Source organism: Rousettus aegyptiacus, unplaced genomic scaffold, assembly GCF_014176215.1.
Source record: "Rousettus aegyptiacus isolate mRouAeg1 unplaced genomic scaffold, mRouAeg1.p scaffold_m13_p_14, whole genome shotgun sequence".
Taxonomy (NCBI): Eukaryota; Metazoa; Chordata; class Mammalia; order Chiroptera; family Pteropodidae; genus Rousettus; species Rousettus aegyptiacus.
In genome coordinates, this window is record NW_023416289.1 from 59205517 (window position 1) to 59220775 (window position 15259).

Below are 15259 nucleotides of genomic sequence, written 5' to 3' on the forward strand. Positions count from 1 at the left end.
GCTCGTGTCAATGAGGCCCAGGAATGCCCTGGTTTGGGGAGCAGGCCGCCACCCTAAACCCTTGCGTACAGGAAGTCAGTGTCGCCCCTTGTCCCAACCTGAATCTACTGGCAGTGGCTGCAGAGTTAGAAGCATTATGAGCTGGGGCTCAGCAGAAAAGCGTCCTGGGATCAATTAATAATGTCTGTCAACGGCGTACGAGGAAGGAGAGGGCAGAACGGGGGGACGCTCACATTCAGTCCATAATGGAGCACGCGGTCTCATAGAGTTCTCGTCGCATTACGCCCAGCCCCCTCCCACGGGACAAACAGAACCCTCGCCACGTACGCAGCAGGTGGCTTCACAAGTACAGGAAGGAACCGGTCACCAGGGGACCCGCGCGGGAGGGCTCGGCCCCAACAGCCTGTGGCTCTTCTGAGTTTCCGCTCGGCCGCTTACACCCACGGGAGGGGAGGCTGACCGGCCGTCTGCACCGTCTGCAAAATGCTCCGAGAACCGTGAGAAAAGCCACCAAGGTGCAGCCGCCAGCGGCTCTGGCAATGCGGCGAGCAAACTGGCCCTCGTCTGATTCCTGGAAGGGTCTGTGATGTCAGGAGCCTCCACGGGGATTCCAGAACCTGGGTCTCCAGCCAAACTCGACTTTCCCCACCTGTTTCCTCCTCCAACGCCATCTCGGCCGACATCGTCTTGGGTAGGGCGAGCCGCCTGATGTCAAATGCAAAGAATTCCCAGGGCAGAGGCGAGCGGCAGCCCGGCTTCTGGAATCTTCCTTATTACAGTAAGGAAGCCCCAGAGGAAGCAGACACCCCAGATCCAGCTGGATTTCCCATCCCGGAGATAACGTCCAGCCAATGGCTGCTGGGCCTGGCCGCTCGGAAAGCAGGTGGGACCACATCTGCCCGCCTACTGAGGAGTTTTTAATGGTTTTCCCTTTGTTTGCATCCTGCTGGCCTGGGCAGACTTGGGAAGGCTGTGGTCAAGGTCGACTTAAGGACAGCGGCTCCAGGCCTGCCAGGAGACTGGGAGAAGCGATCTCGCTGCACATTTGACTCCGCATCCTGGGTTAGACTCCAAAGGAAATCACGGTCATTTCCCTGAGATTCCTGTCGATTCTGGGCAGTGGTGAGAAGTTCCTGCTCAGGGCAGAAAAGCCATTTAAATAGGACCACCAGCTATACAGTTCCCGCTGCTCTGGATAGGGTAACTTCTGTTCAGAACCATCTGTGGGAGGGGGCGGAGGGAGGGGGCAGAAGGAAATTCTGCTTCTGTTTATGTGGGAGGGGGAGCGGGGGCGGGGGGAGCAGGGGAGAGGACAGGCAGAGCCGCTGTGAAGGTCATGCTCAAGGTCTCCAGAGTCGGGCTGAGAGGTGCGGGGTGCGGGCCGGCCTTGCAAACCCCCCACCGGCACTTCCTCGGAAGCCACAAGTCATTCCAGCTCAGCCGGCACGGGAGGGGGAGGGCTGTGACAGTGGCAGCTGGCAGGGGCAGACGGGACCGGGCTGTAAATTAGTGTGAAAGACCCTGCAATGCGCAGCAGCACGTTTTAAAGATAACGACACCAGGAAACACGGCCTGGCTCTTCTGCACGGCGCTGGAAGCCGGGTGAGACAGGCGTGCCCAGAGGATGCTCACATGCCCCACACCCACTTCGACCACACACCCAACACCACTAGCACCCCGTTACCCATTCGTGTGCAAGGGAGCCCGTGGGGGAGGCCGTGCGGGCTGGGTGGGGACGGAGGCCAAGCCCCAGGGGCGCGCTCTAGAACCAGAGGCAGCAGGGGCTGCCCGCAGACATTCTGGGGGAAGGCGGCTCCTCTTTCTGTTCTGTAAGAAAAGCCAACTGTCTGTGACTCCACTGCCCTAATTCCAACTAGAACAAAGGACCCTCCCCTCCCAAGGCTTCTCAACAGTTACAACATCTCCAGAAATCCTCTCTAAGGTGTACCTTCTTCATGAGGCTGTGCCTGCCGGGCCGGGCACTCAGGCCAAGGCCTCGGCCGGGAGCTCCGGGCTGCCCGGGCCGGCCGCTGGCAGGCTGGCCGCCCGCTCGCATCTGGCCTGCGTTCACTCCCTGGCTCGCCAAGCTCGTTCTTAACACAGGCCACAGACAAACGCTTCCCCTCCTCGCACATCTGGATAATGGCTTTCCTGACTTCCTGTTCTGGGATTGAGACAATCCTTTTCCGTTGGAATGGTGTCAACTCCAGTTACGAGGACATTTCCCCCAGAACGGCTCTCCCCGCCCCTCCCCCTCCGTTCTCCAGCCCTGCCGCAGACGCCCACCGGCCCTGGGCCCATGAGCCCGACTCCCAGAGGCCGGGTTTGGCCCATGTTCCGTGCCGCACACCAGGCGAGCACGTCCCCGTCGATGGGACATCCCCCCGCCGTCCCCTGTCCCGAACGCCTGCTCGCAGTATCTCGTCTTCGTGGACACACCCGAGTGCCGGGATCCAGCTTTCGACGAGCGTCCTCGCTGGGGGATGCCGAGCTTCACGTGTGACCTGCCCGGGGCCGTGGAAGCCGGCGAGTTAGCTGGTGGCACCCAGCTGCCCCCCGTCCTCAGGGGACTGAGCGCGGGGACACAGTCCCTGCTACGCTCGCGCTTCCGCGCTCCTCCCCGCTGCGCCGGCCACGGGGCCGGGAACATCTGTGCGGCCCGAGAGCCCCGCCGTGCACCGCGTCGCCACGGCGCCCACGTGCGAAGGCCCCCCGTCCGCGGTGCGCGTGTGACCACTGGATCCCCAGACACAGCTCTGTCGGGGACGGCTGTGTGCGTGAAGCTCGGCCGCCATCGCCCTGCGTGTCCGAGCACGTGCGCCACCAGTGCCTCGGGCCCCATGGGCCCCACGGGCCTCACCTGCCCTCACCTGTCCTCTCCCGCCTCCCGCCCGTCACACTCTCCCCACCGCGGGTCGCCCGACTCTTTGTGCTGAGACCTGAGTGTTCCTGGGAGGTGTCGGACGAGAGACGGCAGGACGCAGCGTCCCGAGGGGGTGCCTTCCAGGGTGGCCAGGTTTCTGTGCCCTCGCCTCACCGGCTGTGAGTATGACTGGCTGGTGAAGTGGCAAAGGGCATGGAATTTGGGGTGACGTGGAGAGAGGCGAGTGGGAACCGGGGGAGCAGGACCGCAGACGGCCACTCTGAGGGTGGCCCAGGACAGAATGGGGCGGGGGCGGGGGGAGGCGTGCAGTGGCCGCCGGAAGGCCGAGGAGGCTGCGGCCCATGGGTGCCCCTGGGACGTCAGGGCCCAGCGGCTCTCCAGCCTGGCTGCGGCAGGCCCTCCCAGGGCACCCCTCTCAGCTCTCGGCCCGGGGGCGGGGCGTGCGGTCTGACAGGTCCGGTGGCGGGGGAGGCGTGGCACGTTTAAACCCCTGAGCACCCCTCTTGTGCAGCTCGGCCCAGCTGTCACCTACGCCGTGTCCCCAAGCTTCCCTGAAGACAGCAGTTTTTAGAGGCCACCGGCCGGGCCAGCCGACCGAGGAGAGGCAGATTCCAGAACGGAGACCCAAGAGAGGGCATGTGGAAGTCGTGAAACCCCCACGGAGAGCAGGTGGGACGGGGGCGTGCGCCCGAGTCCAGGTGGCGATGAGCCCGGACACGGGGCCTGGCTTCCGGGCCGCCCCGAGGGCCGTTCGGGGACTTACGGGGTCCCGGCGGCGTGGTTTGGGCTGACTCTCCGCCGGTGCTGATCCGGCTCGGCGCGCCCCACGGCGCTTCCCAAATCCACAGGAGCAGACACATTTCCTGCCGCGAAAGCCCTTTGTCCCTACGAGTGAACACACAGCCTCTGCTCTTCCTTCTCAGTGGGTGGCCTTGTGTGACTAAGTGGATTCCCCCCGCCCGTCAGCCCACCTGGGAGCCCCTGCCTTTGGATGTTTCCCAGAGCTCTGTCCCCCCTCACGGAGAGGCATGCTGGCGCTCTGAGTGTCCCGGGCCCTCCCCGCCTCCGACTGTGCCGGGAAGCCTCTTGCCAGCCGAGCGACTCCCCTGGCCTTATCGGATCCCCTCTTCCCCCAAACAAAAGGCATTCCCACCAGCCGTCATCGAACCATCTACCTGCTCACTTTTACACAAAAACTTCCAACCCATAGCAAACAATACATTCTAAAATTCCAACAGATGTATTACGCCCGGTCGTTTTAATATTTCACTAAAGTTACTAGGACCCCCTCGCCGTGATGGCTGAGGGTGTCGCTCAGTGTGGTTTTTGCCTTTTCCGCAGGGTGGCATGGGCCGGGGCTCCCGGCTCTCGTCCGGGGAGGGTCCTTCCCACGCGTGGTCAGTTGAGCCTCAAAATCGTAAGCTTACCTGAGAGAAACAAACGCTCGCTTCCGGCCGTCCCTCCCACTCTCGAAAGCCAAATATTGATAAACGCCTTGGGCACGCACGTCTACCACAAGGCACCCCGACCTGCTGTGTTGAGGGGACAAGTCCGGGCAGTGTTGGCCCAGCTGGGTTGTTTCTCTCGAGGACCCCTCCCCGTCCCGTCCCCAAGCCCCAGCCATAACCAAGAGCAGCAGGACACTAGAGCCCTCTAGAGTACAAAGGGCCATTGCCGCCATCTTCTCACTGTCACTGGGGACAGAGAGAGGCACCGAGGGGCACCGACAGGAAGACCTAGTTTTCGGTTAGGCTTCTAAAGCTAACCGGACGAGACAGAGAGACGGCCGCCTCCCCAGCTCACACCTGACCACATTCCTATCAACGGGGGGAATGAAAGGAAGGTAACATGTAGTTACCTGCCGGGCAGGCATTCATGGGCGAAGAGGCAACCAAGGTTGTGGCTGCTCAGGTATATTATCATATAAGAGATCCCAGATCATTTTAGGTAGAGAATGGAATTTTTTTTTTTAAAAAAAGTAATACTGGTTTCCTAATCTATAACATAGAATCTAAACGACACCTACCTCGCAGGGCTGATTCAATAGCATGAGTGCGCAGCATCTAACACAGTACGTGCTCAATAAATGAGATCGGATTGAACTTAAACGGCATTAGCGCATTATTAATTCTCACCCGGGGCAGCATTACTGACGTTACCATGGCAAGAACTTCTCACGTAATTGATCGTTTGGAACCGATGTGATTACAAACTGGATTGGAGCCCGTTTAGAGTACCGAATCAGTTATTTCTGAACTGTAATATTTAAAATTAAACCATACGAACAAAGAGACACCAGAAAGAGAAAGGACCTCGGGTAAGTAACGGGAAGGTCACGCACGCCCCATCCTCCAGAAGAGAGGGGTCACTCTACCAGTATTAAGTGGTGGGGGGACCCCCGTGGGGGCCTTCTAGGGGTGCGTAGAGGGTCACTCTTTATTTTCTAAACTTTCACCAGGAAAGTTTCTCGGGGAGCACGGGTCAGCGGTCCACCCAGAACACCAGCCTGTCTATCTTTGTGCACGCGTATTTAAGGGACGTGGTGTTAAAACGCTCCACTCTCTCCCCGAAGGCGGAACAGCTTCCAAATGTCTGTGGCCGTGAAGCGGCCTGGCCGGTGGGCCTACATATACCTTCTCAAGCCTCACCTGTTGCTCTGAGCCCAGATGATCAGTGGGGGTCCGAGGATGGAGAGAATGTGGCTTTATCTTTGGGAGATCTGCTTCCCAAGGCTTGAGAAGAATCAGAATAACAGACTTTCCTGGGAAAACTGTAACCACCCACCTAGGGGCAGGGCCAAATGCTAGCAAGCAAGATTTATTGGTTTTGGTTCACAATAAGGTGTTTGTTTTTGTAAGGAATTAGAGTTCAAGAGCAAGCTATAAAGAGTCCTCCAAGAAATTCTAACCAGACTGTAGCTACAGGCTATTGTGGTCTGACTGAATCTAATCATTCATCCTTGCAGACTGCCTGGGCTAAGATGCCCCGGTCTGACCCAGCACGATGGCACTGGCCTTCAGGGAGAAAACGGCCCTCTGTGTCACAGGTGTGCAAACGGCACATGCCCCCGCACCGCCTGCCGCCATGGGACTCTGCAACTCACGCATCTATCCACAGGTCCACGTCCAGATGCGTGCTGGGAAATTCCGTGACAGCTCTGAGTTCTCGCGGCCATCACGGCCTTGGTTCCCAGGAGCTGCGATGTGCTGAGTGAGATGCTTGCCATAGCCACACCGATTTACGCTTTTCCTTCAGCAACCATTCTTGGGTACAGGGTTTTGTTTAACAAATCAGAGAGATGAGCATGACTTTGATGGCGATTAATGCTTCAAATTATTTTCTAGTAAGCAAAATAGTTTGGGCAAAGTGCTGTCACCAATATTATGAAAATATTGTCAATGTGAAATAATTATATACTTAAAGACAATGGCTGATCTTGCTTCTCTTGGCCCATAACTTGTATTTCCTCCTTAATCCCAGGAAATAAGCGTAAGATTATTTTCGCTCACTGTAATCACATCATGACCACCGGCGCGGACAGAGAAGTCAATTACCAAAGTGCCTACAGGAGTGAAAAAATTAAAATGGGACCAGATAACTACAACAAACAATAAATAAATAGAGCCACAGATATGGCTAATGAGAGGAAAAATATATATATTCTTTTTTAACCAAGGACTAAACTTCCATTTAACTTTGTTCTGTTCGAGCCGGTATAAATTTTCCCATTGTTTTGCACGCTCCAGCCTCCTAAATTTACCTGTTTTTTAAGTTCTTAAGCAGTTCTACCCTAATTTTTCCTTTAGAGAAAAATCATGAAATGGACACCGACTCCGGGAGAAAGAGCAAACCCTGGGGCTGCAGCTTCAGAGTCAGGCCCGGCTGTCCGCCACCTGAGCCCTCCCGCGAGTGGCCCGACCTTGGGCCCGCCAGCTCGGCCCCTCTGACCCTCTGTGCCACCTGAGCCCTCCCGCCAGTGGCCCGACCTTGGGCCCGCCGGCTCGGCCCCTCTGACCCTCTGCGTCTGCATCTGGAAAGCTGTGAGGCTGCCTCGGAGTCTCTCCACGACCCATCTGGGCTCTGAGTTCTGTGTTTATTTCCTGCTAACGGGACGTTCCCACGTGCAAAAGCGACAGCGACAATCGTTTCCAGCGAAGGCCCTGACGTTCTACCTTCAGACACTCTCACCCACGCGGTCTGACACCGGCTGAGAAGGAGCTAGGAGTCCAACGGTACGAAGATGAACCCCATTACCTGAACACTATGTTTACAGTGACTCAAAGATCATGCCGACCCAGGAAAGGAAATGGAACCGCCGAAGACGCTGAGCAAAACCGCTTCCCATTACAGCGCGTGCTTCAAGGAGAGACACGAACACACCCGACTGACATTTTAACTCTCAGAGTCTGTGCGCTGAGCCCTCTCTCAGGTTCCCGCAGGGCCGGGGCCCAGGCTTGCTGGCCTAGGTCCCCACCACGGAGGGAGCAGAGGCCCGGAGCAGAGCTATTTCAGAACTCTGAGGATTCAAGTGCAAAAACGCGTATCCAGAGAGAGCCGGAACAGGCAGGGCACGGTCGGATACTTACTTGTGGCCCAGCTCGTGGGCGATGGTGAAGGCCAAGTTGAGACCGTTGTCTTCGGCAAGTACGCATTTCCTCTTCGCGCTGCACACACCGCCCAAGTATGCAATTCCTGCAGCGGAGACACAAAACACATCCTCATCAGAACGCGGGAGGCCCCGGCCTCGCCTGGAAGGCCCCGACCTCGCCCGGAAGGCCCTGACCTCGCCCGGAAGGCCCCGACCTCGCCCGGAAGGCCTTGACTTTGCCTGGAAGGCCTCGACCTCGCCTGGAAGGTCTGCATGGTCAACATGAGCAGGGCAAACTGGGATGATGACAAGCCCGGGGCTGGACCTGTCATTCCAGAGCTCAGAGGCAGACTGGCTTTCACATGTACCTAATGATCATAATGATCAGAACCACCACAAATGTCTATCAAGCATTTAATACGCGTCGGGCGATAGGCTGAGTGGTTTACATGTGTCACCTTAGTCCTCATTATCCAGGGTAGTGGTAACAGAGGAAAACTGAGCTTCAGAGAGACAAGGTGACGGGTCCCGAATCACCTGGATTGGCACTCGGCGCTGGGATGCTGTCTGGCTTTGCCATTTGGGGCTGGGACCAGGCGAGGCCGGCGAGGCTAGCCACTCGGTGTGCTAAGTTCAAGGATGGTCTCCCTCTCAGGAGCTGACCCTGCACCCACCTCACACGGCGCCCACCCACCACAGGGCACCCGTCCACCACGCCGCACGCCGCCTCGCCCGAGCTCCCCTATGCTCACATGCACAGGTGTCTTAGGGCCCAGAGGTGACCTCGCAGGCTCAAGGAGTGGTGGAGGGGAGGAGCTGGCAGAGGGCAGAGCAAGACAGGATTGGGGACTTAGGTCATTACGAATGAACCCGGAGCATTTGAGGTCTTGCTTCCTGACACTGCCCTTAGCTTGGCTCAAATACACTCTTAAAAATAATTCCAAAAAAAAAAAAAAAAGCAACAACAAAAAAGAACCTCCCTTCCTGCTCCCGAAGAGCTAAACCAACATCCAGTTTGTTGACATCAAATTCAAACCCGGGTGGACCTCAGCCCCACACAGGGCACCCCTTCCTGCCCGGTCCCCTCCCAGGGACACAGATGGTGCTCACCAGCCCTCCACTGTGCATCAGGGGTGTGGCTAGGCGGCTCGGCTCACGCACAGCACCCCCAGCTGGGCACCACGCCTCGCCCATTTCCAATTTAGAAACATGCAACATGCTTGGCCAAGGTTGAAGAATTTTTCTTACGGAAAAAAAAAGAAAAGAAAAAAAGAAAGGAAAAAATGTGATTTGGACTCAAGGCACATTTTTTTTTTTTTTTTTTTTTTTTTTGCACGTGGACAGCACACTCGGGCCGTGCAGACGACTGGGAGGAGAAAGACGACAACCGGAGAGGACATGAGCCGGCTCCTGGGTGCCTTCAAGGTCATCGTTCTGGTTTTGCTTAAAAGCGCCTCGTGGGTTGCTGCCGGCGGTGGAATGCTCCCACGCAGCCCCGCTGGAATGCGGGTGCTGTGCACACGCGCGTGCACACACACCCGGCAGCGCCCTCCCAGCCGGGACCGGGCCTCCCGCGTCAATAAATCAATTAGAAACAATCTAATGTGCGCGCCCGGGAGATGTCGTCTGCCGAGGGGGAGAGAGGAGATGTCGGAGGCCAGCTGTGCCGGCCTTGCTGTCCCTGGAGTGTCTGCTGACCCGGCAGGCTTTAAATGCCACACAAACATGTCCCCCGCCTCACACACACTCGGCGCCCGGAGCGGGCAGCCCCAAGTCTCCACTCTAATTAGTTAATGCACAATTCTGGGGAAGCAGCTAAGCCAAGAGCCTTTCAGTAATTGCATTTTAATATTTCCAAAGCATAAATGAGTTGTGTGTGTGTGTGTGTGTGTGTGTGTGTTTTAACTAGAAACAATGGCTCAGTTTGTTTACAAAAAAGTGCTGTCACACCAAGGTGGACTAAGGTCTGGTGTTTTTTAACAATTTGTACTAGTTGCAAACAACCCAGCCATAAAAGCGAGCAAAGTACGGAAAAGGAAAAAATAAATAAATGAATAAAAATTAAAAATGGGCCCCTGACCCTGGAGCATAGGAGGCAAGTGCGTTTATCACGCGCGTGGAAACGCTTAGAACTCGCAAAACAAAGTCTGGAGAAAATCCTGGGTTATCGTATACGCGAGAGCTGCAGGGAATAGTGGTCATTAAGTCACCAGCTTCCGCAGGTTACAAAGGCCACCACTGTTCCACGTGTCTTGGTTAAGAACGCACTGGGCGCCAGGAGAGAGACCCGTCCACCGCCTCGGGCCGCGAAGGCGCCCGCTGCGAGCCCCCGCCCGGGCCCCGCACCGGCCCTTGTCCAGACGTGAGGGAAAGCCCGTTTTTCCTGCCCTGATTTGTCATTAAAAAGCGAAGACGGCGAGCACGAGACCCCTGAACATGGGTGCCGCGGCTGCGGGGCGGCGGGTCCCCCCCAGGGCGCTGGGATCCCCCACGCGGACGGCGAGGGCCGCTGAGACCCGACGGTGCCGCCTTCCGCGGCTCCGGCCTCCCACGACTTAACATGCAGGAGAAACTGCAGTCGAATTTTGTGTGAAAACTTTAAGAACATCGTTCCGCGTGTCTGCAGAGCCCCCTGGAACAAAAGGGGAGCGGGACGGCGCGTGGGGGCGTCCCCGAGGGTCCTCCCCGAGGACCGGCGCCCTCGCGTGCCTGGCCCTCCCCGGTGGGGCGGGTCCCACTGGCCCCGTCTGACAGGCGGGGGGACGGAGGCCCAGTGAGCAGCCGCGTGGCTCGTCGAGGCTCTCCACCTCCAACACTCACACTCCTCCAGGCAAGGCCTGGGCCTCTGTCACCGACGCTCAGAGCACCAGGGACAATGAAGACTCTTTGGGGATTTAGAAGGTTTCCATAAATCTTCATGTGAGCTTACACAGAGATGTGGGTGGGACACAGTAAAGGTTTCACGTGTCGAAGTCCAAGTGTTTTTAATCCTTAAGCTAAAAAGACTCAGGGGACAGACGCAGCCACCTCTAGGATGTGGTGAAGTCATTAGAGGCCACCAATGTTTTCTTCTTACTTCTTTTGCCTTAAACCTAATACAGTGAATATGTACTTGCCATGAAAATTAGAGTTATTGGCTGTATTCCACTTATCCAACGAGACATGTAGCAGATAATCACAGTTAGCACATAATCGAGTATGTGCCTGTACCCTAACTCTATGTCTGCTATACCCCTGGCACAGATTAGGGAAGCAAAACACGTTTTAAAAATCTGAAATCCTGAGCGGAGAGACGAAGGGCTGCACAGAGTTTTCCTAATGCCCGGAGAAAATATTTAATTCATCCAGAAAAGCAGAGCACGTCCAGCAGAGCCTTCTGACCTATTTTCCCAGCCACGTCAACTCTGTCTCCTTTTCTTCTTTTTTTTTTCTCAGGAGGAGCATAATTTCAGAGAGGAAACTGGGCGAGGAGGTTTAATTATTTTCTTTTTTCAGTGGAAAATGGCATGGTGTAAGCCCATAATCCTCAAACGCACGGTTGATCACATGATCCTTTCTAGATTTACGAAGTAAACAGCACCACGCCGTATAAACTCTGGTTTATCCGGCGCGTTACCGTGCGTAAACAGCTTGCAGCCGTGGCCCGCGTCTCCGACCTGCCCGGGCTCTGCCTCTCGGAGAAAAGCTGCTCAAGGTGCCAGCAGCGCCACGGCCGTCACGGCGACACCACGCTGCCAGTCACGAGACGGCAACGCGGGTCCGTCTGCTCGCCCGGCCACCGTGGGGGTTGAGACCCGGTCACACGTCGAGCCTGGATGGCCGGTGCTGTGCTCTTGCAGACGCTACTGAGTGGTTGGGGGCATGATTTGAATTCGTGAACCACATTTGAAAGCAAATGTCTTAGAGTCTAGGATGTGACAAATAAAAAGATAACTACAGGGGGTTCTCATTCTTTACGGTCGTCAGGGTCTGAAACGTCACCTTGAACAGTAAATTCTATTTGTAAAAAGAACACAGGGTTAGGCCCCTGGGAGCCTCTGGTCACGATATTCTCATCAACTGTTAAGTGATCAATACGTTGGCTTGTTTTATGTGTGTTTCTGTTTAAAGACGCCTTATTTAACATACGTTGTTGATTCATCACCATTGAACTTACGGCCAATAGTCCTACAACCTGGGCCTGAATAAAGCTTGTCCAGCGCATGTATCTTCCCCACAAGGCGCATAGCAGCCTTCCCGTGCTTCGGAATACGAGATAACATTTAAAAATCACCCTTGGAGGCCATTCTAAACAGCGCGACCACCGACAAAACGCACGAGAATGAGAAAAACGCGTTACCAGATGGACCGCTTGCTTACAATGTGGGAGCGGGAAGTAAGAAGGCCGAGTGCCACCCTGTTTATCCTCCCCGAGAACACACCTGTCGGTCGACTCATTTTTTTCTCTCCTCACGTGTCTGCAAACAACCATGAGAGTTGACTCTGGAGTTACAAATACATTTTAGGGAGGAGGTCTGTCTGTAGACACGCGAAAATCTCTCACCGAGGGCCTCCTGACCACCCGTGTGTGACGGCGTCCTGCCCGGTGCAGAATTCTGAGCGGGGCGAGCACAGCACATCATCCCAGAGACGTTCTCCCAAGCTCAAGGCCCGAAGGATGCGCACTGGGCCCCTGACAAGTGTCCTGTGGGCATTGGGTCCATAACGGACAAGTGTCCCCGTGTGGGCACTGGGTCCCTGACAGACAAGTGTCCCCATGGGTACTGGGTCCCTAACACACAAATGTCCCCATGTGGGCACCAGCATACCGATCACTCGGTACTTAAAATCATTGGTGCCTCAGCCAGCTGCCCTCGGCCAGCTGCGTCTGGAGGCACAGAGGTCACAGTCCTCGGTTGTTTGGTAATGGGTGCCATGCAAGTTCGGGCTGCGGATCCCTGCGCCGGGAGAGCAGCAGCAGGTGATGCGCCCAATGTGGACCCACGGTGTCCGGCTGCGCTGGGATCCCTGGGGATCCCTGGTCCCTCCAGAACATTCTAAAAAGGCTCACGAGCGCAGCCTTTGAGGGCGGAGCCAGTATCAAATGACTTGTCAAAGTAACGCATCACTGGGTCTGAAGAATTGGAGGCTGAAATCCCGTCAGGTCCCCAGAGAATGCCAAATGGCGTCGGGCAAAGGTGTCCGGGCCTCGTGAGAGATGACTCGAGGGGCAAAGCACCGAGGAACCGACCTTCCGGGTCTGTGTAAAAACCTGTGAGCCTCACCCGGCGCACAGCAGGCCCGCAAAACCTGCCAGACGAGTGAGAGGGAGCGTCGCGACTGGTTTAGCTTAGGGAATCACAATAAAAGCAGGTTCAGCAGCAAAAAAGTCCCAGTTATCTATCAAATTATTACACTGCACGGTGTAAATATCTTACAATCTTATTTGTCAATTATCCCCCATTGGAATAAAGTTTGTCTTAAGAGCATTCAAGGGTCATCGCTTGATGGAGTTACACTGGTATTAATTAGTCAAAATGGTGTTAATTAGTCATAGTGTATTAATTACGCGAGGTCTGCTTTTATGTGTATCACCAGGCTTTATCTACATGCCCGTTATTTCCCAGACACTATGAGCTGCTTCTATAATTCACCTTTCCTGTGTTCCAAGGGCCCTTACAATGGAATGTTCTTGAAACTTGCCTGAGATGACCTTGACAGACGGCTTCACTCCCTCTCATATTAATAGCTCTGTTTCTACAGGAAGAATAAAATACAAGGCCATGTGTAGAAATATTTGCCAAGTTGGGGGGGGGGGAGGGGGAAAGCTTTCTCAGAATAATTAAGAAACCACATTTCTTGCTAAATGCTTAGCCCAGCAAAGTCATTCTCTTGGGGATGAAATGTGGAATTTAAGTGAGACCCTGGGACGAGGGTCCCCAGCAGGACCAAGAGTCCTCCCAATCTATGCTTTTGTTCCAAGTGCCCCCAGGGTGAGCCCGGCTGCCGGGCAGACATGGGTGTGGGGAGAGGTCGCCCAGGCCCTGGGCCAGCTCCACATCCCAGCTCCTGAGTGCAAGCCCCTAAGTCCCCCTTCTTCCCCCCTCCCACACACGGGACAGTATATCACCTCAATGAAAGAAGTAACCCCAACGCAGGAAGCTGTCATTTAGATGTTGACTCAGCACTCATGAGCTAAAGTCAACCAACCATGACAAGCCCTCCCGTCTGATGGCCAGGGAGGGCTGGGTGGGGCTCTGCCTCTGCTGAGGCAAAAAAAAAAAAAAATCACGACATTCCATCTTATTTAAAAACACAACAGAGCTGGTCTCTCAGAAAGGAATGTTGATGTGAGCAGCGCCACGAAGTCAGGTGGGCACCAAACACACACGCGGAGAGGAACCAGGCGGCTCCGTGGCAGGAGAAGTAGCAGACGGGGAAGACGCCCAGCCTCGGGGAATTGTCGCCACGGGGCGACAGAAAGTGGATGAGACGCCTTTGGGTTGAAGTCTTTTTCCCGCTTGCGGCTCATGGACACGGCTCATCACCAATGTGGGGCCGTCTCCATTCCTCTGAGTTGCTGTGACAAAATACCACAGTCGGGGGTGCTTGGCGCCGACAGAAACGTATCGCTCGCGGCTCTGGAGGCCGGCAGTCTGACGTCGGGGCGCCGGCGTGCCTGGGGGAGGACCCTCTTCGGGTCGCAGCCTTCTCGTTGTGTCTTCGCACAGCAGACGGGGTGGGGGAGCTCTCTGGGGGTCCCTTTGATAAGGGCACTAGTCGCAATCATGAGGGTTTAACCCTCACGACCCTGTCACCTCCCAGAGGCCCCATCTCCTAATACCATCGCCTTGGGGCTCGGACTGTCAACATATGCATTTTGGGGGGACATGTACATTCAGATCACACTCACTACCTTGGATTTTAAGATCATCCCATAGAAATTGTGCAGATATCAATGCCTGTCTTTAAAAATGTCCACGGCAGAGAGTAAACAAATGTTCCTTATCCTTTAAGCAATTTCATACGTTTTTACATCACCTCCGTGCCGATGATGGTCCCCACACTCTGTCCCCAGGACCAGGCTCTCATTCGTGCTCGGGTTGGCCAGCCTGGCTGTCCTGGATGCCACAGCCGCAGTCCACACCGAACAGGGCTCGCTACCCCAAACTGAGCCTTCTCAAGTTTGCCTTCCAAGTTCAAACCTCAGACAGCTGGTCGACCTCGCTTGCTCTCCTTCTCCCAGCCCCATCTCCGCAACCATCAAGCACTGGCCTTTCCTGCTGCTGGGATCCGTTCCCCTCTCCCGGGTCCCCAGTCCAGAACTGTGCTGTCACTTCGAGCTTGGATTACTGTGACGTCTCATCGGGGGTCATCTCCCTTGTTTCTCCCACTCCAATTAGTCCTGAAAAGTCCAGCCCCGATTGTCCCCTCTTCTGTCGATTCTACCCTGATCCCACCAGGACACACTGCCCCACCCCACCCCCTGCCTCGTCTAGGGGCCCAGAGCCCATGACGGCACCTTAACTGCAGCATGTGTATGTTAAAAGTCCTCGACAAGTTCCCTGAATGAATGAATGAATGCACACCAGCCCTGCTGACTTCATTGTAAGCCACCACCCTCTGCTGCTTAAGAAGCCAACTGGAACAGGGAGGAATAATTGATGAGAACAGATACTAATATTTATCAAACACCGGGCGTGTGCCAGGCCCCGGGCTAAAGACCTTACGCTTGCAATCACCTGGCGAGGGAAACGCGATTATCATCGCTGTGGTACTGATGAGAAACGAAGACCCTATGAGGTCAA

At 55.6% G+C, this 15259-nt stretch overlaps 1 protein-coding gene across 1 annotated transcript in view; it reads right to left on the reverse strand.

The window, feature by feature from the left end:
- ADAMTS17 (ADAM metallopeptidase with thrombospondin type 1 motif 17) overlaps positions 1-15259 on the reverse strand; it is a 194812-nt gene that overhangs the window by 101336 nt on the left and 78217 nt on the right. The window contains exon 8 of the mRNA XM_036232032.1: positions 7471-7576. Coding sequence (XP_036087925.1) covers positions 7471-7576 — 106 coding nt within the window. The remainder of the gene's footprint in view (positions 1-7470; positions 7577-15259) is intronic.